The sequence below is a fragment of the Stegostoma tigrinum genome, chromosome 1 (genome assembly GCF_030684315.1).
Source record: "Stegostoma tigrinum isolate sSteTig4 chromosome 1, sSteTig4.hap1, whole genome shotgun sequence".
In the NCBI taxonomy this organism is placed as follows: Eukaryota; Metazoa; Chordata; class Chondrichthyes; order Orectolobiformes; family Stegostomatidae; genus Stegostoma; species Stegostoma tigrinum.
The window spans coordinates 44,724,693-44,751,462 of record NC_081354.1 but is presented as its reverse complement, the minus strand read 5'-3'; the positions used below and the strand labels follow the sequence as shown (position 1 = coordinate 44,751,462).

General features: G+C 42.1%; 1 protein-coding gene across 1 annotated transcript in view; it reads left to right on the top strand.

The window, feature by feature from the left end:
- The window catches only part of naf1 (nuclear assembly factor 1 homolog (S. cerevisiae)), a 251,580-nt gene that overhangs the window by 30,480 nt on the left and 194,330 nt on the right, over positions 1–26,770 (top strand). The window contains exon 3 of the mRNA XM_048533337.2: positions 9,041–9,173. Within this exon, the coding sequence (XP_048389294.2) occupies positions 9,041–9,173 (133 nt within the window). The remainder of the gene's footprint in view (positions 1–9,040; positions 9,174–26,770) is intronic.

Sequence of the window (26,770 nt, the reverse complement as noted above, 5' to 3'; positions counted from 1 at the left end):
TGCCTGTATTGCTCAGGGGTGTGTCGGTTATAGGGGGATGGGTCTGGGTGGGATGCTTCAAGGGGCGGTGTGGACTTGCTGGGCCGAAGGGCCTGTTTCCACACTGTAGGGAATCTAATCTAATCTAATCTAATCATAACAGTCCTTCTCTACACTTATATTGCTCTCTTACTTGTGAACATGGATATAAAAAATTCATTTTGAACCCTACCCCAAGTCCTTGCAAAAATTACCATCCTAGCCCTAATGACCCCCTACGCTTTCCTTGGTTATGCTCTATATAGTAGTGGTTTGAAAATGAGAATTAAATGAAATATTTCCAAGCTTGTGGTTTCCACAGAGTTAAGTGGAAATTTGTAAGGAAGACGTAAAATGGCTTCAGGAGTATTTGGATAGACATTGTCAGTGGACAAAAATATGGCAGATGGAATGTAGTATTGAGAAATGAGGTTATCCACTTTGGTGGGAGAAACACATGCAGAATACTTTTTTAACTAGTAAATTTTGGAAAGATTAGATGTACCAAGTGACTTCAGTGTGCTTGCCAATAAATCCCTAAAGGCTAATGAGCAGGTGCAGCAAGCTATTCAGAAAACTAATCAAATGTTGGCCTTTGTTGCAAGAAGATTTGAGTACATGTGTACCTTCAGTTGCACAGGAGCTTGATTAGATCACACCTTAAGTACTATGTGCAGTTTTGCTGTCCGAATAGAGTCATACAACACAGAAACAGATCCTTTGGTCCAACCATTCCATGCCAAACATGATCCCAAACTAAATTAGTCCCATCTACTTGCACTTGACTCATATCCTTCTAAATGTTGTAATTGTACCTGCGTCCACCGCTTCATCTGGAAGTTCAGTTTATACACTAACCCTGTTCTGTGTTTATAAAGAAAACACTGCCCCATATGTTATGCCCCATTTGGAAGAAAATGGGCTTATCAGTGATAGGCAACATGGTTTTGTGCAGGGAAGGTCATGTCTTACAAACTTAATATAATTCTTTGAGGACGTGACAAAGTTGATTGAGGGAAAGGCTATGGATGTCATATATATGGACTTCAGTAAGGTGTTTGATAAGGTTCCCCATGGCAGGCTGATGGAGAAAGTGAAGTCACATGGGGTCCAGGGGGTGCTAGCTAGATGGATAAAAAACTAGCTAGGCAACAGGAGACAGAGCGTAGTAGTAGAAGGGAGTTTCTCAAATTGGAAACCTGTGACCAGTGGTGTTCCACAGGGATCTGTGCTGGGACCACTGTTGTTTGTGATATATGTAAATGATTTGGAGGAAGGTGTAGGTGGTCTGATCAGCAGGTTTGCAGATGTCACTGAGATTGGAGTAGCAGATAGTGAAGGAGACTGTCAGAGATTACAGCAGAATACAGACAGACTGGAGAGTCAGGCAGATAAATGGCAGATGGAGTTCAATCCTGGCTAATGCGAGGTGATGTATTTTGGAAGATCAAATTCAAGGGCGTTCTATACAGTAAATGGAAAAGTCCTAGGGGAAATTGATGAATAGAGAGATCTGGGTGTTCAGTGTCCATTGTTCCCTGAAGGTGACAACGCAGGTCAATTGGGTGGTCAAGAATGCATATGGCATGCTTTCCTTCATTGGACGGGGTATTGAGCACAAGAGTTGGCAGGTAATGTTGCAGTTGTATAGGACTTTGGTTCGGCCACATTTGGAATACTGTGTACAGTTCTGGCTGCCACTATACCAAAAGGATGTGGATGCTTTGGAGAAGGTGCAGAGGAGGTTGACCAGGATGTTGCTTGGTATGGAGGGTACTCTCTATGAAGAGAGGTTGAAGTGGATTAGGATTATTTTCATTCGAAAGACGGAGATTGAGGGGGGACCTGATTGAGGTCTACAAAATCATGAGGGGTATAGACAGGGTGGATAGCAAAAAGCTTTTTCCCAAAGTGGGGGACTCGATTACTAGGGGTCATGAGTTCAAAGTGAGAGGAGGAAAGTTTAAGGGAGATATGCGTGGAAAGTTCTTTACACAGAGGGTGGTGGGTGCCTGGAACACGTTGCCAGCGGAGATGGTAGACGCAGACACGGTAGCGTCTTTTAAGATATATTTGGACAGGTACATGGATGGGCAGGGACCAAATGGACACGGACCGTTAGAAAATAGATGACAGGTTAGACAGAGGATCTTGATCGGCGCAGGCTTGGAGGGCCGAAGGGCCTGTTCATGTGTTGTAGGTTTCTTTGCTCTTTGTTCTTTTCTTTATCCTCTTTAAATCTTTCTCCTCTCACCTTTTAAAAATATGCCATGTGTTCTTGAAATTCCCAACCATAGGGAAATCGACATGATCTATCCCCCTCATGATCTTATAAACCTCTATAAGGTCACCCCACAATCTCTTTTATGTTGCAATTGGAAAAAATACAAACCTATTCAGCCTCTCCTATATAACTCAAATCCTCCATTCCTAGTGACCCCCTGGTAAATTACTTCTGAGCCCTTTCTAGCTTAATACTATCCTTCCTATAACTGGATGATCAGAACTGGACACAGTATTCCAGAACAGGCCTCACCAATGATCTGTACAATCTTGACATGGTGTTATATACATAAAGTCCAAGGACTGAGAATTGGAGGCAAATGTGCTAAATGCCACCTTAACCACTTTGGCTAAATACGATGCAGACTTCAAAAAAAGTTATCTAAGTGTTTTTATAAGTATCCTCATTTCAGGAAGCATGTTATTACCACAAGTCTCAACACAAGTGAGCGCCTCAAAGTCTCACCACACCTGATCCCAAAGTGGCAGGACTGCAATCCAGAAGGATTGGGCAAATTGGAATTGTATTCTCTAGAATTTTGATGAATGAGAGGTCATCTCATTTGAACCCTAAAAGTACGTAAGGGATAGAAAAGGTAGATGTCAGATTGCTCTGGTTTGGGAATCTCGAATTGGGGGAAACAATTTAAAATTGAGAGATGCAATTTTGATCCGAAATGAGAAATTCTCTTATCCAGAGGGTTGGGAGCCTGTGGAATTCTGAAGGCTGTAAGAGCTCAAGTCTTTGAATATGTTTTAAGGTTGAGACGGATAGATTCCTGATTACTGTTGGTGCACAGGTTGAAGGGATGGGATGGGTAAAAGGCAATGAAATATTCCGTCAGCCATGATATTATGAATGCTGGGGCAGGCTTTAATGGGATGAATGGCCTCCTGTTCAGAAATTCCTATGTTCTCCAGGACAATATGGCAATTTATATGCAATAAATGTTGATCTAGCCACCAAAGCTGACGACCTGTGAACAAATTAAAAAATGAAGAGCTGTGTAAATAAAATGTTATCTAGGATTGCTGTGTATTTTTTGGTCTGCTTATTTAAAATAGGATATAATTGTATTTGAAACAGTTGAAAGAAAGTACATTAATGAATTCATGGGATATGAGAGTTATCCTTTTGAACATAGATTGGACAGATTATGGAAAAATCGTATAGTACAGAAGAGGCCCTTCAGCCTCTCAAGTCTGCACAAACAGAAAAATACTCATAATCCACACAGGCGCCACTTCCCATCACTTGGCCCCTAATCTTGAATGTCATGAAATTTCAAGTATTCGTTCAAATATCTTTGAAAGGTTGTCAGATTTCCTCCCTCAACCATCCTCCTAGGCAGTGCATTTCAGATTTTCACCACTCACTGTGTGAACTTGCTTTCCTCAGATCCCCTCTGAACTTCCTGCCTTTCATCTTTTAAAATTATGCCCTGTGGTTCTAGATCCTTTAGCTGGGGTGAGCAGCTATTTCCTATCCCCATTGTTCACATTTCTCATAACCTACACCTCAATCACATCTTCTGCAAGTCATCTCTGCTTTAACCAAACAACCCAAGCTTATCCAAGATAACAAGTGTGAAGCTGGATGAACACAGCAGGTCAAGCAGCATCTCAAGAGCACAAAAGCTGACGTTTCGGGCCTATACCGTTCATCGGAGAGGGCGATGGGGAGAGGTTTCTGGAATAAATAGGGAGAGAGCGGGAGGGGGACCGAAGATCGAGAGGAAAACAAGATGGGTAGAGAGGAGAGTATAGGTGAGGAGGTAGGGAGGGGATAGGTCAGTCCAGGGAAGACAGACAGGTCAAGGAGGTGGGATGAGGTTAGTAGGTAGGAAATGGAGGTGCGGCTTGAGGTGGGAGGAAGGAATAGGTGAGAGGAAGAACAGGTTAGGGAGGCGGGGACGAGCTGTGCTGGTTTTGGGATGCAGTGGGGGAAGGGGAGATTTTGAAGCTTGTGAAGTCCACGTTGATACCATTGGGCTGCAGGGTTCCCAAGCGGAATATGAGTTGCAGTTCCTGCTACCTTCGGGTGGCATCATTGTGGCACTGCAGGACATGCCATCAACTGGCTTAATTATTTATTTAAATGTACTTGTACATTTTTAATATTCCTTGCAAATTTGCTGTCATACTATTTTCCTCTCTTAAATCAAGCAGTGAATCTCTTGCCGCTACACTGCTGAAATCTAATTTCTTTTGAATCCTTACATGTGCTACTAGTTCTAACAACTTTACATGACTCTTGTGATCAGAGATAATGGGAACTGCAGATGCTGGAGAACCAAGGATAACAAAGTGCGTAGGTGGATGAACACAGCAGGCCCAGCAGCATCCCAGGAGCACAAAAGCTGGCCTTTCAGGCCTAGACCCTTCATCAGAGAGGGGGATGGGGAGAGGGCTCTGAAATAAATAGGGAGGGAGGGGGAGGCGGACCGAAGATGGATGAGAGGAGAAGATAGGTGGGGAGGGGATGGGTCAGTCCGGTGAGGACGGACACGTCAAGGAGGCGGGATGAGGTTGGTAGGTGGGAAATGGAGGTGTGGCTTGAGGTGGAAGGAGGGGATAGGTTAGAGGAAGAACAGGTTAGGAAGGTGGGGGCGAGCGGGGCTGGTTTAGTGATGCAGTCGGGGGAAGGGACGAGCTGGGCTGGCTTTGGGATGCAGTGGGGGAAGGGGAGATTTTGAAGCTTGTGAAGTCCACATTGATACCTTTGGGCTGCAGGGTTCCCAAGCAGAATATGAGTTGCTGTTCTTGCAACCTTCAGGTGGCATCATTGTGGCACTGCAGGAGGCTCTGATGGACAGAGGGGAATGGGGAGAGGGTTCTGAAATAAATAGGGAGAGGGGGGAGAGGCGGACTGAAGATGGATAGAGGAGAAGATAGGTGGAGAAGATTTTGTACCTTCTCTATCCATCTTCAGTCTGCCTCTCCCTATTTATTTCAGAACCCTCTCCTCATCCCCTCTCTTGAAGGGTCTAGGCCCGAAACGTCAGCTTTTGTTTTCCTGAGATGCTGCTTGGCCTGCTGTGTTCATCCAGCTACACACGTTTTGTTATCTTTACATGACTTCTTATTGGTTTTAACACTATCCTGAATTTCATTTGTTAAACACAATTGAGCCAAGTTGGAAAGAAGAATAAAAAAGCAACATTTAATTTAACTGGAGGGGGAGAACTCCGATATGGGAGTATCTGGGCGTCCTGATAAATTAATCACAGTAAGTTTGCATGCAGATGCAGCAAATAATTAAGAAAGAAAACAGAGTGTTTGCATTTATTACAACTTCTTCAACATTGACTCTGGAGTCAGAGTTCTCATGACAGCAGACCAAACATGGGCAAGGCAACTTTCTGCTGTTTGCCAATTAGAGTGACAACCATGGAACTGATGAATCAATTACCCTCTATGTTGAACATCACTTGGAGGAAGCACAGGCTGACAAGCTACCTGTAGTTTGAACGGTGGGCTTCAAAAGTCCACCAAAAATAGCCTGGCTACACTACTACTGATGGAGCTGACGAAGCCCTAAAGAACATAGCTGCTAGTAAAAATGGAGGCAACAACCTGGTGAAGCTACAACGCAGGCTTACGTGTATGCTTAGGAGAGAAGTAGTATGCAATAGACTGGGCCAAGCAATCCCACAACCAACAGCTCAGGCCCGAAGCTTTACAAACCTGTCACATCCTGTCATGAATAGCGGCGGACAATTATAGGCCTAATGGGATGTGGAAGCTTACAAGTCTCCCCATCCTGAATTGTGGGGGTGGAATGTAAAGAACAAGGTTGCAGTTTTTGCATCCATTTTCCGCCACAAGTGCCACTCGTGGCTGAGATTCATCTCAGTTATTTCTTCTCATCTTCAACCACTTCCATTCACTTCATGTGGTAACAGGAAATAGCTGGAGACACTGGATGGTGAGAAGACTGCAGGCCCCATAACAACATTCCAGCAATCGTACTGAAGAAAGTGATCCGGAACAAGCTGCATGCCTATCCAAATTGTTCTAGTATAGCCTGTCGACAAGGATTACTGCTGTTTCACAAAATAACTTTTCATGGGAAAACATGCATTCCAAGGAAGAAGAAAACATGATTTTACATTGAAAAGCCTAATCAAAAACTCACCAACATTCAAGGAAGAAGGTTCCAAAGCGACTCAACTTTTTGTGAAAAATAAAATCACCTTTTTTCGATCTTAAATAAGTGACCCGTTATTTTGAAAGTGACTAGCTCAATATTATTCCACAGGACAAGCCATCCATTCTGTGACTCCTGTCAAGTCCCATTAGGATCATGCTCGTTTTAATTAAGTTGTTTCGTGCTCTTCTAAACTCCGGTGTTTACAAAGAGAGAAAGCTCTTTCTTTCAAAGGCAATGACTCAGTCCAGGTAGTCATCTCGTAAACTTCCTCCAAACTGCTTCCAATGCAGCCTTATTTATTTAAGGAGACCACGCTGCACACAGTACTTCAGATATTGTCTCACCTCTTCAAGGACCTTCCTTCTTCATGGACCGCAACTCCCCCCCCCCCCCCCCCCATCCCCCGCGCAGTGGTTGAGAAACCCCTTGAGCGTGTCTTCCGCATTTCCCGCAACACATCCCTCACACCCCGGCCCCTGCAATAACCGCCCTAAGAGAATTCCTCTCGTCCTCACGTACCACTCCACCAACCTCCGGACACAACGCATCATCCTCTGACACTTGGCCATCTACAATCCGACCCCACCACCGAAGACATTTTTCCATCCCACCCTCCTCTGCCTTCTGGAGTCGTGTAAAGTTGTTAGAACCAGCAGCAAGTGTGAGGATTCAAAAGAATTTAGATTTCAGCAGTGTAGTGGCAAGAGATTCATTGCTTGATTTTAAGAGAGGAAAATAGCGTATGAGAGCAAATTTGCAAGGAATATTAAAATGCATGTACAAGTATATTTAAATAAATAATTAAGCCAGTTGTAGGTCCCTTGTAGTCAGAAACATACAAATTGGGGGAGAGCAAGGTAATGACAGAGCAATTAGCAACTACCTGTTGCTCTCTTTAAAAATCCACCCCCAGAGGTGTGAGGGGGCCAGGGGTCTTGGCCAGGAGGTATTGAAGCAAGTCAGTATTTGGAAAGGAAAATAGTGCTAGAGAAATTAATGGGACAGATAGCTGATAATCTGCATGCCAGAGTAGTGAAGGAAATGGAGATACTGAATACGTTGGTTGCCATCGTCCAAACTGTTGTAGCTTCTGCAATAGTGCCAGCATAATCAAGGGTTGCAAATGTCATCTTGCTGTTTCTTTTTTTAAAAAAAAAGGAGGGAGAATGCCAGGAATTGCAGATCGATTACAGATCTAACATTAGTAGCGAAAATGCTGGAGGCTATTAGGAAGGATATCATAACAGGACATTTGAATGCTATCAGTGTTACTCAAAGTCAGCATAGGATTGCAAAATGGAAATTGTCTGATAAAACTTGTGGAGTTCTTTAGGGGACGTAATGTGTCGAATAGATGAATCACTTGATGTGGTGTGTTTGGATTTTCTGAAAGCTTTTGGGGGGGGAAAAAAAATACCCAGTAATCTCTTGCATGGGAATCTGTAGCTTGGGTACCAGCTATTCACAACATATGTCGACGATTTGGATGAGGGAGTTGAGTGTAATTGCCTAATTTGTTCACTGTACACTCTTCAGTTATTTTTGTAAGTTGTGAGAAAGATGTTACAAGACTTGAACAACACATGAGTTGAGTGAGTGGGCAAGTACATGGCAGATACAGAAAATTGAAGATAAACGTACAACTGTGCTTTCAGGTAGAATAAGCAGAATGGCAGAGAATTAACTAAATAGTAGATTTTGAAATGTTGACATTCAAAGGAAATCGGTGTCCATGTACACTGGTCGTTGAAAGCAAATATGCAGTGCAATGAGGAGTTACGATAACAAATGGTATGTTGGCTTTCATTGCATGTGGATTTAAATTCAGGAGCAAGAAAGCTGTCCACGTCCTAGTGGGACCAAATTTGAAATGTTGTGCGTGTTTTTTGGTCTCACTACTTAGAGAAAGATGTACATGTCATAATGAGAGTGTTGCAGTGGTTCATTAGACTGACTCCTATGATAGCTAGTTTATCGTTTTGCTTGTTACTTCAGTCAAACTTAATATCTCTTTTGCAAAACCACGTCAATTTTGCCCGATTGCATTGATATTCTCTCGGTGTCTCACTTTAGCCTCCAAGATAGAATTCGGCATTTTCTTTACTGCAGCTGACAGGCTTGTCTGCTTTCTTGATGACTGGAGGAGTTACACTTCCTATTTTGCTGATTGATGGAACCTTGTCAGCATCTGGAATTTTGGAAAATTGAAACCAATGCAGCTGCCATATTAGCAAACTGAATTCTTCTTTGATTACTGAAGAAAAAAATTACGTTTTCTGAAGAAGGGTCTAATAATGTCAGCTTTCCTGCTCCTCTGATGCTTTTAGGCCTGCTGTGTTCATCCAGCTCTACACCTTGTTATGTCTTCTCTAATTGTGCCAGCTTGGATCTAAATTATCTGATTTTTTTTAAAAAAAAGTTGATTTAGATCATATTGTTACTAAATACAATAATATACACTTCAACTGATTATTGATTATGTCTATTCAGTTTTCTTATAACAGAGCTAAATAGCGTAAGAAGGCACGGGTGTTTGCCCTGATGTTTAATTGCTTTTTAATATATTTAATTTGTGTTTTGTTTCAGTGACTCAGATTCCACGTCATCATCTTCTGAACTCTCTGTGGTTGTATTATCAGATGGTGAAGATGATGATCAGGAACTAGCAGGAAAGAGAAAACCCCAACCAGTCAAAACAAAGGATGAACTGCTGTTGGAGGTAGGTCTTGACTTCAAATTTCATTAGAATCAGTGGAGATCATTTAAAAAAAACAGTGATTTCAAGTTGTTCCCTATTATTTGTTGCCTTAGGCACAGTGATTGGGGAGGGTTTGAACTAAATTGGCTAAGCAAGTAGCCACACGTAGGAGAATCAAAGCCATTGGCAACAGGTAGAAAAGGGAACAAGTGATAGGTGTAGGATTCAAAGGTCAGAATCAAACGAGGTGACAGTAAAAAAAAAACTGGTGGGAATGGGGCAAGGAATATTAAAAAGCCATGTCTTGCACCTTCGTGCCTAGATTCACGAGCATTCAAAATAAAGTGGATGGATTAATTGTCCATGTAGATGTATTTAGGATATGTTTGGGATTAGGGAGGTGTGGCTACAGGGTGACCAGGGATGGGAGCTGAACATTCAGGGTATTCAGTATTTAAGAAGGACAGACAAAAAGGAGAATGTGGTGGACTTGTATTACTGGTTAAAGAGGATATAAACAGTGTCTGAGCTAATATCTTACCTCAATAACGTAAAGTATGTATGGTTAAAATTGAGAAGTACCAGAGGAAACAAACATTACTGGGGGGTGGTACGCAGTCTATGTAGCGTTGGGAATGGCATCAAACAGGAAATCAGAGATGCATACAGTAAAGAAACATCTAATTATGATGACTTTAATTTGCATATAGATTGGGCGAATCAGGCTAGCTGTGATCCCATAGAGGAACGATTCCTAGACTATATATGGGATGATTTCCTAATCGTTACGTTGAGAAACCAACTAGAAAACTGGCCATTTCACCCAAGGTCTTAAACAATGAGAGAGGAATTATTGATAATGTAGTTAAGAGACTCCTTGGAGTAACCGATCATAATATTCTAGAATTCTTCTTTAAGATTGAGAATGCAGCAGTTGATTCTGAGATTTGGGTCCTGATTCTTAATAAGGGAGCCTGCAATGAAATGAGGTGTGAGTTGACTATGATGGATGAAGAAGTGTTACTGAAAGGAATGATCGTGGATAGGCAATGGTAAGCATTCTAGGAGCAAATGTATGAACTTCAAGAATTAATAAATAATTTAGATGATTAGGAGGCAAAAAAAGGCATTCAAATTAGCAAGAAAGTTTGCTTTTAAGAAGGTGGTCGATGTAGTCCATGTGGCTAATGGATCAAGGGGTCTAGACTGATGATGAATAAGGGTATTGAGCTCTCTGATCAGCCATGATTATAAATGAATGGCAGAGCAAGCTCAAGGGATTGAATGACCAATTCCTCTTCCTATCTTCTTTGGTTAATGTTTCAACAGTAAAAGTATAAATTGTTTTGTCACTAAGGTTCTCACTATTGCTTTTTTCAGAAGGCATGCTATAACAGATATAATGATGCAAAGTAGCACTGTTTCTTATTTTCTTCTGTGCGGAAGAAGTTTTCCTTCTGTGGATATTCCATTTCAATTGATGTGCTTACCAGATTTTACTTGCAGAATCCTATCCTCTACCCAAAAGTTGAATAGTGCTTTGGATACTTAAATTAACTTTCAGTATTTGTGTTTGCAGCTTTGAGATTTGGAATCAAGTTATCTTTAGATTTCCATTTGATAAATTGTTGGTTTAAGATTTGAGTATGATTGAAGGGAACTGATGGTGGCACTGATGTGACGGTACATAAAATGTAGGTGAAAACCAAAGTACCATCACCAATGTGTTTGAAAACTCCTAAACATGGTTTAGAAATGTCACAGTAAGTTAAATTATGCAACATCAGTATAAAGTTTTCAGCCAGTTTTCTTCGGTTGTAAAACTAGCCTCGTTGTCTATGATCCCTCTATGATGTGAGCAGAAATTAACTATTTGGAAATTTTGTTTATGGCATGACATGGCACAGGGGAAGGCTTATCATTTATAGATTTATTGATCTGGACATTGCTATTTATATGATTTTTACTGACCTGCTTCAGCTTAATGTTCTATTAATAAGAGAAACACTGCACTTGTAGATGCTGCTGTTAGTACATCTTCAATGGGTGCAAAAGTTTAAAACATTTTCTGCAACAGATCAAAAAGGATGCAGTAGTTTGCTGAAGAAATAATCAATTTTGTCAAAGCTTTTCACTTGTACTCATCAAGACGCTTCTTAAGAAATAGCAAAGTAGAACATAGAACATAGAACATAGAACATAGAACAGTACAGCACAGAACAGGCCCTTCAGCCCACAATGTTGTGCCGACCATTGATCCTCATGTATGCACCCTCAAATTTCTGTGACCATATAAGGGAAAATATTTACACTGAGGGACAAGTGCTAATTGGTTGGCAATGAGCTGTGATCAGTGGATGTACCACTTAATGATGACTGACAGTTAACTGCCTTTTTTTAAAATTAGGCAGCTTGGTTTCTGGTCAGAACATTACCATGAGAAATGAATCTGTGAATGACTGGCTATATTTAAGCTGAAGCAGCGCAGTGTGCATAGCGATTTCTTCTGTCTGCAAAGAGCAGCACACTTTTTATATTAATATATGCAGCTTTCATTATGTGCAAATGTACTATTCTGAAAACCTAAATGACAACGATAAACTCCTCGTCAGCATAATTCTTTGCATGCTCACGATTTTTTTCAGCAGTGTTGTCCAAGTACAGAATAACAATGAAGCTTGGACACTGAATTTTGCAGGCAGGTTAAGTAGGTTAAGTACCGAATGCATCTTGCTTATTATGAAGAGCTGAAGGGATGTGTTGTTTGATGTGACCCCCTAGTCTTTGGGATGTATAGAATATGTTACCTAGGATCATACCAGCTCTGAAATTCATGTACCCCGTTACTCATTTGCATAGTAGGCCGGATGTCTTTTTGGCATGATGCAGCAGCCAATTTGTGTGAACACCACTCGTACTACTACTGTGTTGTAGCAAGGTGAAAAAGCTAGCTTTGTCTGTTGCTTAAAAGTTTATGATACATTACCATTCCAGGGTAATCTGAGGTAGACAGGGCACTTTGTAGCATCAGAAGTGGTGGCCTTGGTAAACAAGGTGACATGATGTCATGGTGGGTAGCGCTGCTGCCTCATAACACTAGGGACCCAGGATTGATTCCAGCCTTGGGTGACTGTCTGTGTGGAGTTTGCACATTCTTCCCGTGTCTGAGTGGGTTTTCTGTGTCCTGGTTTCCTCCCAAAGTCCAAAGATATGCAGTTTCAATGGATCAAAATGCAAAATTGCCCCATAATGTTGAATGATATGCAAGATAGGTGAATTTGCCACAGTCAATGCGGTGTTATGGGGAAAGAGTGGGAGGAGTGGGACTGGGTGGTATGCTCTTTGAAGAGTTGTTGCAGACTTGATGGGCTGAATGGCCTCTAAGGTTTCTATGATTCTATGAACAAATAGCCAGGGTCACACAGGACCTGTACATGGATTGCATTGCTGTAGCCATGTGCTCATTTGCCATTGCGAGTCTATTCAACAATGTATCGCTGAAGGAAGCTACGGACGTTTGCACTACAGCCAGTGTAATGATGATGTGCATCCACCATCATTGTGTGAAACAATACTTCTGAACTTATGAACTCAGTAACTCATACAGTCGAGCTCAGTCATTAAAACAATGTCTAAATGATTTTGCCATGGGAATGCTACTAGGCCCAGCTCGCGCAAACGTCTTTATTGGATTTAGGGAGAAATTTGTCTTTGGAGTAACAACATCTAACCTCCTGCTACTTATCTATCTCCAATGTGTAGATGATGCTTTTAATATTTCGATTTTATAGATGCATGGAAGAATTTTCTTGCATGTCTTATTGAGCTCCACTGTTCACACAAATTTAAGTTTGAAATGAAGCAGTCAAATGAGCTGTCTTTACATGATCACCTATGGGAGAATTCAGCCTGTATTTCTGTACGACTATCTACCAGAAATCTATCTGTACTAGTCTTTTAATATGTGTTTGGATTGCTACATTTATATGCGAGACAACAACAGCATATATGTAGATGGCGAGATACAGCGGAGACACTTGCAGCTCTTTAAAGTGCAAGTAATTTATTAGGTACTTAAATGAATAACACATACCTTTAACTACTAGAGATATTTCAATCAGTGTCTTTTGCCACCCTGGTTTTAAATGATAATATCCAGGAAATTTGGCAGCTGGCCAGGATGAAACTCACCTCGGCACCTTCACCACGCCTCCTGACTTTCGTACCTCCTTCAGTGTTAATCTGCAAAGTTTGGCCGAAAAATCAAGGGTTTTCAGGTTGCCTTATAAACAGACCAGTGTCAAGTGTATGCCTTATTTGGAATTATCCATGCACGTGACCAGTCTCGAATGTTTTGTCCAAATGTATACCTTACTTGATAGAGACAGCATTAGTAATTTCCTGCAAATCTTAGCTCTTAGACTGACTCTACTTCATTCCGCTCGTGTAACAGATAATTGTAAAGCCTGATGTCAGTTCCTGTTTCCCTCAGCCTTGCCCAACAGACTCAAGCCATTTATTCTCTGTGCAACTTCACATTCAAATGGGATTCATCAGTCATCTGCTGAATAATAGCTACCCTGATCAGTTTATTATGTGCTGTATATCATGCAAACTCATGAAAGAGCCAAAGGGTCCTGAAAAGTGCCCAGCTGATCACTGGAAGTGTAGGGTGAGGTATTTCAAATGTTTGAACAACAGATAAAGCTGTTTCGTGCTGCTCCTATGCAGTAGTAACATGGGTAGTGTTTGCTACTAACAGGATGCTGCTGTTCAGCATAAAGGACATTTATGCCTAATACTCAAATGAATAATGTGGTACAGCAGTTATCTCAGCAAAACTCCTCTGTGTCTGGCTGTAGCTTTTGGTGGCTCTTGAGACCCGTTCAAAAACATGAAAACCAAATCTTCTGTGGTTAGAGGCTTAATGGGTTGATGATGAGCAATCATATCTATAAGTTTAGAAATATCCAAAATTTATTAATGTTGAAAACCACAGTTCTAGTGACATGAAGCACATATATTAAAATCTTAAAGAACTGTCAGCCAGAAGAATTAACTAGTTTGTAAAGGGGCAGTGTCCAAGACACCAGGTAATTACATGTTATACTTTAGTTTTGGTTTTCCTTCCTCATATCACTCATTTACAGCTTTGTTCTAGTTTCCATGAGCAAAACAAAGGAATGCTGAAATTACAAATCTGCCCAACTACTACTTATCTGTATGTTTTAGAACATGTAGAACCCTTTTCCACAAAAGTAATTCTCTTTTTACAGCAGTTTGGATTTCACTTTTTAAACATAGGTTCGTACCATTTCCAAACACATATATCTTTTGGGGTTTGTGAACAACACCCACTTTTCGCAAAGACTTGATTTGTGGCGAGCATTTCATGGGGACTGAACAGGTGTTCTGGATTATGGTTGCAGGGGAATCGATTAGCATTAATTGTTGATGGCCTCCACTATCACTGGTTTCCTGGAACTGTCGTATGATAGAGGCCATGCCATTTCTCCCTGGAAGGCCTGCAGGAGTCATAACAACAGATTCTGGCTTTTCGGCTAGAGCTTTGGATCACCACTGCAACAATTTGCTCAGTCCTCTTGTCTGAGCCTTTACTATTGCCTCCGGTCTGTTTGGATATATTTTAATCAACTATTCAGACATATTGTGACACACCTCTGGGACGGGTGGGCTTGAACCCAGGCCTCTGGCTCAGAAGTAGGGGCGCTAACACTGTTCTGTAAGACTCCTCTTGTTTCTTTAAATACAGGATCAGAACTCGTATATGCAGTAGGGCTAAGAAGTAGGAAGCAGAACATTCTCTCCTTCTCGGGTTATTTCTCATCCTGTTGACTACAATGATCAATGGTCTAGTGACCCAACTGATTAGTTGTGGAACAGCAAATTTAGATACCCCTTTGCACAGGGTTCTGAAGTGGTCCACATTTATTTTGCTGGGCAAGTGACCCTTGACATCTCCTATGTTAAGCCTTTCTTGCAAAGGTTATTATGCGCCTGCCCTAGGCTATGTTGGCATAGTTGATCAATTCATCCTAGTCCACTGTTTTACTTTTGTACACTTAATATGCTATACTATGGGAACTGGAGCCCTTGCAGGAAGAGACTCTTGAATTTAGGAGTCATTATATACAACCCCCACCCCCCCAAATCTGGTTTCTCTGCACTGACCAGATCTTTGGTAGCAGCCGCTAAGCCGCTCTGCAAACACGTTGCGACTTTCAATAGGTTACTGTTTGATGTTAAATAGTACCTCATGGAAATCAACATTTTCTTCCCTGAAATCCTCCTCTAATTCCTAAACAGGACCTGTGACATATTATCCCATTTCAGATCTCATAGGCCTAGGGAGCAGAAACGTGGGAGGATTTTTTAGAAATCATTTCTCTCAACCTCCTGTAGAGAGAATCTAATCATTTCCCATTTTAGCATGAGGAGAAGTATATTGGAACTCCTATCTGTGGTCATGTTCAGTTCTTTCTTCAAGGCTTTTGCCTCAACAGGTGACATGCAGTTGTGAACTCCTCTTTAACCACCTTGCATCCCTTCCTTGTTTATGCTATGGTTGTTGTGTTTCACTACACAAGAAAGGGGAGAGAGTGCCTTCAATCGCACTGCCCCAACAGAGCTGAAAATCACCAGGGAAGTAACTCTTGTTACTTGTGTTCCCAGCATGTATCAAATTTACTTATTCCACGAGCAGAGAATTCAGCTATCACTGTTTGATTTTGGGTTATTTCAGTCTGTGGTTTATTGATTTTGTTTTTTGCAAACAAGGAATGCGGTTGGCTTCGGGCCACGCCTCAACGTCTTCTGTCCCAGTGGAGAGAAAAAAAGCGTTCCAGCCTCTCCGTATAACTCAAACCTTCCACACCCGGCAATATCCTGGTAGATCTCTTCTGAACTTTCTCCAGCCTAATAATATCCTTCCCATTAAAGGGTGACCAGAACTAGATGCAATACTCCAGAAGAAGCCTTAGCAACGTCTTGTACAATTCAGTTTGACTTTGTTGTGATTCTTATACTCAACAGTCTGAGCAATGAAGGCAAATGTGATAAATGCCTTCTTCAAACTTCAAAATTTATACACCTGAACTCCTGTTTCTCTCTGATATAACAAGATGTAAAGCTGGATGAACACAACAGGCCAAGCAGCATCAGAGGAGCAGGGAGGCTGACGTTTCAGGCCTAGACCCTTCTTCAGAAATGGGAGAGGGGAAGGGATTTCTGAAGTAAATAGGGAGAAAGGGGTAAGTGGATAGAAGATGGATAGAGGAGAAGATAGATGGAAATGAGACAGACAGGTCAAAGAGGCAGAGATGGAGCCAGTAAAGGTGAGTGTAGGTAGGGAGGAAATAGGTCAGCCCATGGAGGTAGGACAGGTCAAGGGGGTGGGATGAGGTTAGTCGGTAGGAGATGAGGGTGGGGCTTGAGGTGGGAGGAGGGGATAGGTGGGAGGAAGGACAGGTTAGGGAGGCGGGGATGAGCTGGGCTGGTTTTGGGATGCAGCTGGGGAGAGTGGAGATTTTGAAGCTTGTGAAGTCCACATTGATAGCTTTGGGCTGCTGGGTTCCAAGTGGAATATGAGTTGTTCCTGCAACCTTCAGGTGGCATTGTTGTGGCACTGCTGGAGAGCCTAGGATGGACATGTCGTCTGCGGAATGGGAGCGCGAGTTGAAATGGTTTGCAACTGGGAGGTGCAGTTGTTTCATTCAAGTCGAGTGTAGGTGTTCTGCAAAGTGGTCTTCAAGCCTTGGCTTGGTTTCCCCGATGTAGAGGAGTCCACAACGGGAACAGCAGATGCAGTATACCACATTAACAGATGTGCAGGTCAACATCTGCTGATGTGGAAAATCATCTTGGGGCCTGGGATGGGGGTGAAGTGGGAGGTGTAGGGGCAGATGTAGCAAGGAAAAGTGCCGGGTGTGGTGGGGCTGGAGAGGAGTGTGAAGCGGACAAGGGAGTCCCGGAGAGAGTGGTGGGAGGTTGAAGCGTTGGATCCTGAAGTTGGTGGGGTGGTATGTCAAGTTGAGGGGGATTCTGTTTTGGTTGTTATTGTGGGGAGGGGTTGTGAGGGATGAGTTGCGGGAGACACGGATGAGGGCGTTCTCGACTACTGAGGGGGGATATTGCAGTCCTTGAGAAACAAGGATATCTGAGATGTATGGGAGTGGAATGCCTCATCCTGGGAGCAGATGCAGTGGGGATGAAGGAATTTGGAATAGGGGATGGCATTTTTGCAGGAGGGTGGGTGGAAGTTGGTGGGCTTGAAATGGATATTGGTTTCTAGGTGGTTGCCAGAGATGGAGACAGAGGTGTCCAGGAAGGAGAGAGAGGTATTAGGGGTGGTCCAGGTGAACTTAAGGTTAAGGTTGAGGTAGAAGGTGTTGGTGAAGTGGCTTTTTCTCTCTGTTGTACACACTAACCAAGGCCCTACTTCTAATTGTCTAAGATCTGCCCTTGTTTGTTTGATCAAAATGCACCAACTCGGAAGTATCCAAATTAAACTCCACTTGCCACTCCTCAGCCCATTGACGCAATTGATCAAGATGTATTTGAAATCTTAGATAACCTCTGCACTGACCTTTATACTACCAGTTTGGTGTCAACCACAAACTTACTAGCGATGCCTGATGTACTCTCATTCAAATCATTGATATAAATGACTTAGAAAAGTGGGCCAGCACTGATCCGTGTGAAACACCACTGGTCATAGCCTTTGGTCCAAAAAGAACCCCAGCATCACTGTCTCCTGCCTTCAAACCAATTTTGTTTCCAGTTGGTAAGCTCATCCTGAATCCCATGTGATCTATCTTTACTAATTGATCTACAAATGCAGAACCTAGTCAAAGGCTTTTCTAAAGCCCAAGTTAACAATAAAAACCAAAAGAACTACAGATGATGTAAATCAGGAACAAAAACAAAGTTGCTACATCAGCTCAGCAGGTCTGGCAGCATCTGTGGAGGAGAAAACAGAGTTAACGTTTTGGGTCCAGTGACCCTTCCTCAGTACTGTTCTGAGGAAGGGTCACCGGACCCGAAACGTTAACTCTGTTTTCTCCTCCACAGATGCTGCCAGACCTGCTGTGCTTTTCCAGCAACTTTGTTTATTTTCCCAAGTTAACAATGCCTACTGCGCTGCCTTCATCAATCTTCTTGGGTACTGTCTCAAAAAAAAAAGCTGAGTCAAATTTGAGAGACACGATTTCCCTTGCACAAAGCCATGCTGACTATCTCTAATCATTCCTTGAGTGTGCATCCTGAGTGAGCAAAGAATTATGCTGATGACCAATTTTAGGTGCGTCAGGTGCGTACCATGCACTATAAGTGACATATTAATACACAGAGCAGCTTTGTTTGTGTACAGAAGGAACAGGTATGCTGACAGATGTTGTTTCAACTCACCAATATTGATGACAGCCTTTTTCTGGTTGAGGCTTTGACCTGCAAAATGTACCTGTCAGACTCAATCCAAGTGGTCAAACAAAATTAAAGCTTACTAGTTAACTGTCAGTTTCAATGAACTGGTATATTCTCTGTGGCAATGACTTCACTAATCGGGGTTCACTTGCCAACTAGCAGCACTCTCCCCTCATACAGTACAAACATTGTTTTTTTTTCGAGATAATGGGAACTGCAGATGCTGGAGAATTCCAAGATAATAAAATGTGAGGCTGGATGAACACAGCAGGCCAAGCAGCATCTCAGGAGCACAAAAGCTGACGTTTCGGGCCTAGACCCTTCATCAGAGAGCTCTGATGAAGGGTCTAGGCCCGAAACGTCAGCTTTTGTTCTCCTGAGATGCTGCTTGGCCTGCTGTGTTCATCCAGCCTCACATTGTTTTCTTTTACTTTGGGTTTCTTGCTAATTGTCCTTGAATACAAAACATCAATCCTTGTCAAAATATCTTTTGACTTTCTTCAGTCAACCTCTCTTCGTAAGACAGGCCCTCCAGTCTAGGCAGCATCCTGGTAAACCTCCTTTGCACCCTCTCCAAAGCCTCCACATCTTTCCTATAATAGGGCAACCAGAACTGGACACAATATTCCAAGTGTGGTCTCTCCAGGGTTTTGTAGAGCTGCAGCAAAACCTCGTGGCTCTTAAACTTGATCCCCCCTGTTAATGAAAGCTAAAACACCATATGCTTTCTTGACAAACTTAGCCACTTGGGTGGCAACTTTGAGGGAGCTATGCGCTTGAACACCAAGATCCCACTCTTCTTCCACACTGCTGAGAATCCTGCCTTTAATCCTATATTCAGCATTTAAGTTCGACTTTCCAAAATGCATCACCTCGCATTTATCCAGGTTAAGCTCCATACGCCATTTCTCAGCCTAGCTCTGCATACTGTCAGTGTCTCGCTGAAGCCTGCAATAGGCCTCGATACTATCAACGGCACCTCCAACCTTGTGTCATCAGCAAACATACTACCCCACCCCTCAACCTCCTCATCCAAGTCATTTATAAAAACTACAAAGAACAGAGGCCCAAGAACAGAGCCCTGCGGGACACCACTCAGCACTGACCTCCAGGCAGAATACTTACCAGCTACAACCACTCTCTGCCTCCTGTCAGCCAACCAATTCTGAATCCAGACAGCCAAATCACCCTGTATCCCATACCTCCTGACTTTATGAATGAGCCTGCCATGGGGAACCTTATCAAATGCCTTGCTGAAGTCCATATATACCACATCCACTGCTAGACCCTCATCAACCTGTCTTGTGACCTCCTCAAAGAACTCAATAAGATTTGTAAGGCATGACCTGCCCCTCTCAAAGCCATGCTGACTGCCTTTAATCACGCTGTGGTTTTCCAAATAGTCATAAATGCTATCCCTCAGAATTCTTTCCAAAACCTTGCTGACCACAGACGTAAGACTGACTGGTCTGTAATTTCCAGGGATTTCCCTGTTCCCTCTCTTGAAAAGAGGAACAACATTTGCCTCCCTCCAGTCTTCGGGTACGACACCCGTGGAGAGTGAGGAAGCAAAGACCTTCGCCAGTGGCTTAGCAACCTCCTTTCTCGCTTCCCGGAGCAACCTAGGATAACTCTGGTCTGGCCCTGAAGACTTATCAATCTTAATGTTTGCCAAAATTTCCAACACATCAACTTCCTCAATCTCGATCTGTTCAAGCCTGTTTCCCTGCTCCTCAAAGTTCACATTCACAACAAGGTCCCTTTCCTTAGTGAAAATCGAAGCAAAAAACTCATTGAGGTCTTCCCCTATCTGCTTAGATTCCACACACAGGTTCCCTACACTATCCCTGATCGGCCCTACCTTCTCCCTGATCGTTCTCTTATTCCTCACGTATGAGTAAAATGCCTTCGGGTTCTCCCTAATCCTTCCTGCCAAGCCTTTTCCGTGCCCCCTCCTGGCCCTCCTCAGTCCACTTTTGAGCTCCTTCCGAGCAAGCCTGTAATCCCCTAAAGCTGTGCTAGACCCTTGCTTCCTCCACTTTACGTAAGCTGCCTTTTTCTTTTTGACGAGAATGTTCCCCTCATCCAAGGCTCCTTAATCTTACCCCTTCTTACCTGTCTCAGAGGAACAAATTTATATATCACTCGCAACAACTGCTCCTTAAACAGTCTCCACATGTCTGTTGTGCCCTTTCTGTGGAACAATTGCTCCCAATCTGTTCTTCCCAACTCCTACCTGATAGCGTCATAGTTTCCTTTTCCCCAGTTAAACATCTTCCCCTGGTAACTGCTCCTTTCCCTTTCCATGGCTATGGTAAATGTGAGGCTGTTGTGGTCACTGTCGCCAAAGTGTTCTCCCACCACGTGATCTGACACCTACCCTGGCTCATTGCCGAGCACCAAATCCAAAATGGCCTCCCCCCTCGTCGACCTATCCACATACTGAGTAAGGAAACCCTCCTGCACACACCTGACAAAAAACGGTTCCATCCAAACCATCTGCTCTAAGGAGGTTCCAATCAATATTGGGAAAGTTGAAGTCACCCATAACAACAACCCTGCTACGTTTGCACTTTTCAACAATCTGCCAGCCAATGAGTTCTTCGATCTCCCTACTGCTATTTGGGGGTCTGTAGAAAACCCCCAGTGAGGTGACCGCTCCCTTGCTGTTCCTAACTTCCACCCATACTGACTCAGTCGACAAACCTTCCTCGGCAACCTCAGCCCATACCACCTCAGTAGACGAGTCCTCATCAAAAGTAAAGAGTAGCTTTGTTGCTGTAGCATTGATCATAAATTAGAAAATCAAAATATCTGTAAACATTTCTTTAAAAATGAGGTCAATATCATTTTAGATGTAAATAGTAAATGTAAAAATCAGTGTACAAGTTGAAATTTTGTAACTATGCATTCCAGGATGTGAGAACTTGCAAAACGAAATAAATCACCGAATATAGTAGAAATGCTTATAAATTCACACTTCATTCTGTCTTTTCCCAAATTTCATGCAGTGTTGTCCCAATCACCAATGCAGGTCAGTCTAATGTCTCCATTGAATGAACGTTGGCTGCTGTAGTCTTTGCCAAATACTTTTGTATTTTATTTATGAGCAAAATACCAGTTTCAGATTGTGTTCAATTAAAGTTTTGGTGTTGTTGCTCACAAAGTTAAAAATAAATAAATCTCTCAAGCTTGGATTTATTCCAAATCCTCAAAATACTGCTCCAAAGATATTTCATATTTTGCCTTACTGAAAACCCGGCTTGATATGATAGCTACTTGTTTCCCTGCATGTTCAAGATAGTGAAGAGGAAACTGCCGTATGTGTTGCAAAAATCTCATCGATAATAGTATTTCTTTCCCTGTCCAAACAAACCATGATAGAAGCTGCTTCTCAAGGGAAAGTGCTGTGGAACTGCACAAATTGGGAATCTAATCCAAGCCTCTGTACATTCCCTGCAACATCTGTACCCAGAAGTAGGATAATGCACAAAGAATTACATAAAACTAGGTATAGCAATATACTTGTCAAAAGTGGGCCCCTTAAACTAAAACAACGTGCAAGTGAATTGTTAAGTGGGGCACTATTCATTTTGGACAGTATGTATATCTGTTTGGTCTAGGGAGAAGTGCATTGTTTGAGGTGCTTATTTCTTTTTTGTACAGTTTTCTTCTCGCATTTATTGTTTTTTGTGAAATGCAAGTATCATACTGTGTGTGATAGAAGTTGTGTGAATAATACTGTATGTACAATTTTATGAATGTGTATTAAAACTTGAGGTTGCTTTGTTTGTTAACTTCATTGGTAAATTACAAAAATTTGGATTCTTTCTTGACACTGAGGGAGGAAGAATTTGATTATGCGGTTGTCAATACAACTGTTCAACTACAAGAGATGTGTAAACATTTAAATAGCTGGGCATGTTTATTAATATCTATTTACTTTTAACATCAAACATTTTATTTTAATCAGTTATTATATGATCATTCTAAGATGTTTGCTGTATGATGTCAGATATAGCCCTATTGTATTTAGTTTCCTGTTTTATTTGTGGACTTAATTATTTTCAATATCCTTCTTTGCTCTTTACCTCTCAGCAGCCTTTGTTGTTTCCCATGTTTGGGAGGTTCAGAACAAGGGGTCATGATCACCATTCTGAAAGGAGAACATGGGAAATTTATTCACTTTGAGTGGTGAACCAGTTGAATTCTCTGCCACAGAAGGCTATGTAAGCTAATTCAGTGAATATTTTTAGGAAAGAAGCAGAATCAACTTCTAGAATTTAAATATGTTATGGGGTGTGGGGAGAGAGCAGGTTTATGGCATTTGAGATAGAGGATCAGCCATGACAGTGTTGAATAGCAGAATGGCCTCCTCCAATTTTATGTGTGATTCCAACTTGCAGCTTAGTTTATAGTGTGTTTTTCCCTCTGTTGACTTTGGTTATGTTTCTAATCTCTCTCAATCTATGTTCCTTAATTACTTCGGCCACTGGTAACAGCTTTTCCTTGGAATTGTTTTGACAAAAATAACTTAATTGTGACCACAAATTGCATCTCAAGTCTTTGTGCTGTGAGGAAAATAACTCCAAATTCAGATGCTACTTCATGTAATTGAAATCTTTCATCCTTTGTTCCTTTCTAAGACATCTCCACTGTCACCTCTCAAAAGCCTTAGCACTTATCTAAATTTTGGCCAAAAATTGACCACAATACTCTACCTGGAGCTTAACCAACTGTATTATAAAGGTTTAGCTAACTTCCATGATTTTGCATTCTGTTTACAAAGTCAAGGATTTCATCGGTCTCTCTTAAATTACCCACTTGATTGGAGATGCACAGGCTTCCTGAAGTATTGTGTACACTGTCCAGGCTGTAATGTTTCAGCATCCATGGTAAAGTTCCACGACATAGCTACATTGTCTTTTGAAGTCTTTGAGAAGATTTGTAGCTCAGGTTGTGGATGAGGTTGTAGCCTTGCTCGTCGAGCTGGTGTGTTTGATTGCAGATGTTTTGTCACCCTGCTAAGTTTATACATCTGTATCCGATAGACAAACCGCTGGAAAGCAGAACTGGAAGTAATGCTAAGCACTCCAGCAAACGGAGGCATATAAATAACAAGTGGGACAGACACCAGTGCTTCACTGGAGCTGCACTCATGAGTTACCTAGGAGGTTGAGAAGACGTCTGCAAACAAACACGCTGCCTCGGCGAGCAAAGCTACAACTACATCGGCCCTCTCTCGTTTTTCTTGCTGAAACGGATTATTTCACACTTCTTCTTGTGCTAAATTTCACCTGCCATTTCATAAGCTGACTGTGTCCTGAAATATGTTGCGATAGCCTCTTTTCTCTTTACTATTTTTGAATTTTCTGTAATCTGCAAACTAAAAGGCAAAGGCAGTTTGATGATACTGCAGCTCATTTACAGTGAGATTCAAAAAGTTTGGTGATCAGCCTTGGCTCAATGAAGAGTGAAAATTACCATTTCAGGAGCAGCACCAAGCATCCTGAGGTATAAAAGAGATCCTAACCATGTGGAACAACAATATGCATACTGTAGACAAATCACAAGAACTCTACAACCAATGAATATGATCCAGTTTAATTGTCACTGGATAAGAAACCAGACATTCAAGTTGTTGGGAATCAAGGCGCTGAAGAAGAGTCATAACAAATTTGAAACATTAACTGTTTGTCACTCCACACATACTCTGTATTTATTTTGGATTTCCAGCATTTGCCATATTTTGCTTTAATTGCCATGGGAACATGGATACAAATTCCATTGTCGCAGATCGTGAAATTTGAATTTAGTGAATAAATCTTGAATTAAAAGCTAGTCCGTTGGTGACCGTTAACCACTGTCAACTGAAATCCCAATTGGTTCATTGAGATCCTTTAGGGAAAAAAAATTGCCAACATCTTGTTCGGCCTACATGTGACTTCAGATCCATAACAGTGTGGTTGACTCTTAAATGTGCTCTGAAATGGTCTAGCAAGTCACAGTTCTATCAAGGATAAAGAAATCTTCTCCTAATTATTACCTGCAGGATTTCCTCTGTGTTGTATCCTCAGCCCCAACCAATGCAGTTGCTTTATCGATGACTTTCACTCCATTATAAGGCTGGGGTGTGAATGTTCATCGATGACTGCACAATGTTCAAGACTGTTGTGATTCCTTGGCTACTGTAGCAGTCCATGTTCAAAAGCACAAAGACCTGCGCAACATTCAGGCTTGGGCAGATAATTGCCAAGTAACTTTCGTGCTATACGAGTACAATACAACAGACAGGTAATGATCATCTTTAACAAGAGAAAATTGACCAATCATTCCTTGATATTTAATGATATTACAGTTGTTGAATCCCCTAATATCAGCATCATGGGGGTTACCATGGACCAGAATCTAAAGTGGACCAACCATATAGTTGAGTGCAAGAGCTGATCAGGCTTGGAATTGCGTAGTGAATAACTTGCTTCCAGACTCCTCCAAAACATGTCCAACATCGACAAAGCTGCAGCGTTTGTAACCATCTTTCTGGTCAGGAATGCTGCATAATAGGCTATCATAGCCTTTTCCCACGAACCTAGAATCCCCCCAGTATTCAGTAATTTACTTAGCTTCAGAGGATGGCATGATGGCTCAGTGATCAACACTGCTGCCTCACAGAGCCAGAGACCTGGGTTGGATTTCACCTTCTGGTGACTACCTGTGTGGAGTTTGCCATTCTACTCATGCTTGTGTGGTTTTTGACCTGGTGCTTGAGTTTCCTCCCACTGCCCAAATAAATGCAGATTATGTGGATTGGCCATGCTAAATTGCCCAGAGTGTTCAGTGATGGGTAGGTTAGGTGATTTAGCATGGGAAATGCAGGGTTATTGTTTGGAGAGTTGGTGTGGACTTGCTAGGCCGAATGGCTTGTTTCCACATTGTAGGGATTCTTTGGACACTCAAGATACCAAGAAATGGCTGAATGGGCTTGTAAAAGCTTTTATTACTGATTACACACTCTCTGTAATTCAGAGATCATAAGAAATGCTGATGCTAGAGTCAGAGATAACACAGTGTGGAGCTGGAGGAACACAACAAGCCAGGCAGCATCAGAGGAGATGGAAAGTTGACGTTTTGAGTTGGGACCCGTCTTCAGAATGTAAAAGAAGAGGCCCAACCTGAAACATCAGCTTTCCTGCTCCTGTGATGCTGCCTGGCCTGCTGTGTTCCTGTAGCCTCACACTGTGTTATCTATTAGTTGTATTTCAGAGGACTTGCATTCCAGAGTTAAGTTCCTGGGCAAGCTATTCCACGGCAGCTAAAGCTCTGGTGTCTGCCCAGCGATATGGAAACTTGTATTCAGTTATGTCTTAGCTACAAAAGCAAACCAAATTCCCTTCAGTCCATCTGGCTAAGAGAGCCTTCTGAGGGAAAGCAGCTGTGATTTAGAGAGAAAATCAAAGTGTTTGCTGATGATGAGTGCCCAAAGAATTCAACCCAATCTTACCATCGCCAGATGACAGAATTGCTGGCTGTCACAGCCTCTTCTTTGTCTTAGAGAAAGCACCATCTAAATAACAGGTACCAACGGCATAACTAGTTAATGTTCCTGACACAAGAATCAATGGAGAAATTGTTCCTGACCGAAGAGTCAACGGAGAAGGCACAGAGCATTCCAGAAGACGTGTTGACCTGACTGTAATTTTGAGAGACTAAATTTTTTTGATTTCTAGACATTAATGGGTCTTGTATTTATTGGAACAACATGCCATTAGAATCTTCTGTTATTTGGGAATAGTCACTGGTTAGAAGGGATTTATTAGGTTTGTTAATAACTTCGTTAATTTGCTCACTGTTAGAATTAGATAAATTGTTACTTGTTGATTTTAAAGTGCGTTTCAGGGATTTGTTTTATTTAACCACTAGAAGTTGCTGAAAGACAGCTTACACTACTTTTCAAACTCCTTTTACAGATTATAGGACAAGGTGCCTTTTGGTTTCAGTTCTCGGGGGAGTATCAGCGTCTGCTTTATAACAGGAAGCAATATTTTCTGTTGTTGGAGTGATCTGTGACTCGGGGCAGAACATTTAGAGGCGATGTGAGGAAGGAACCTTTTCAGTTGAGGTTGGTGGAAATCTGGAACCTGCTGTCTGTCAGCTGTGGTAGAGGTAGAAACCTTCAT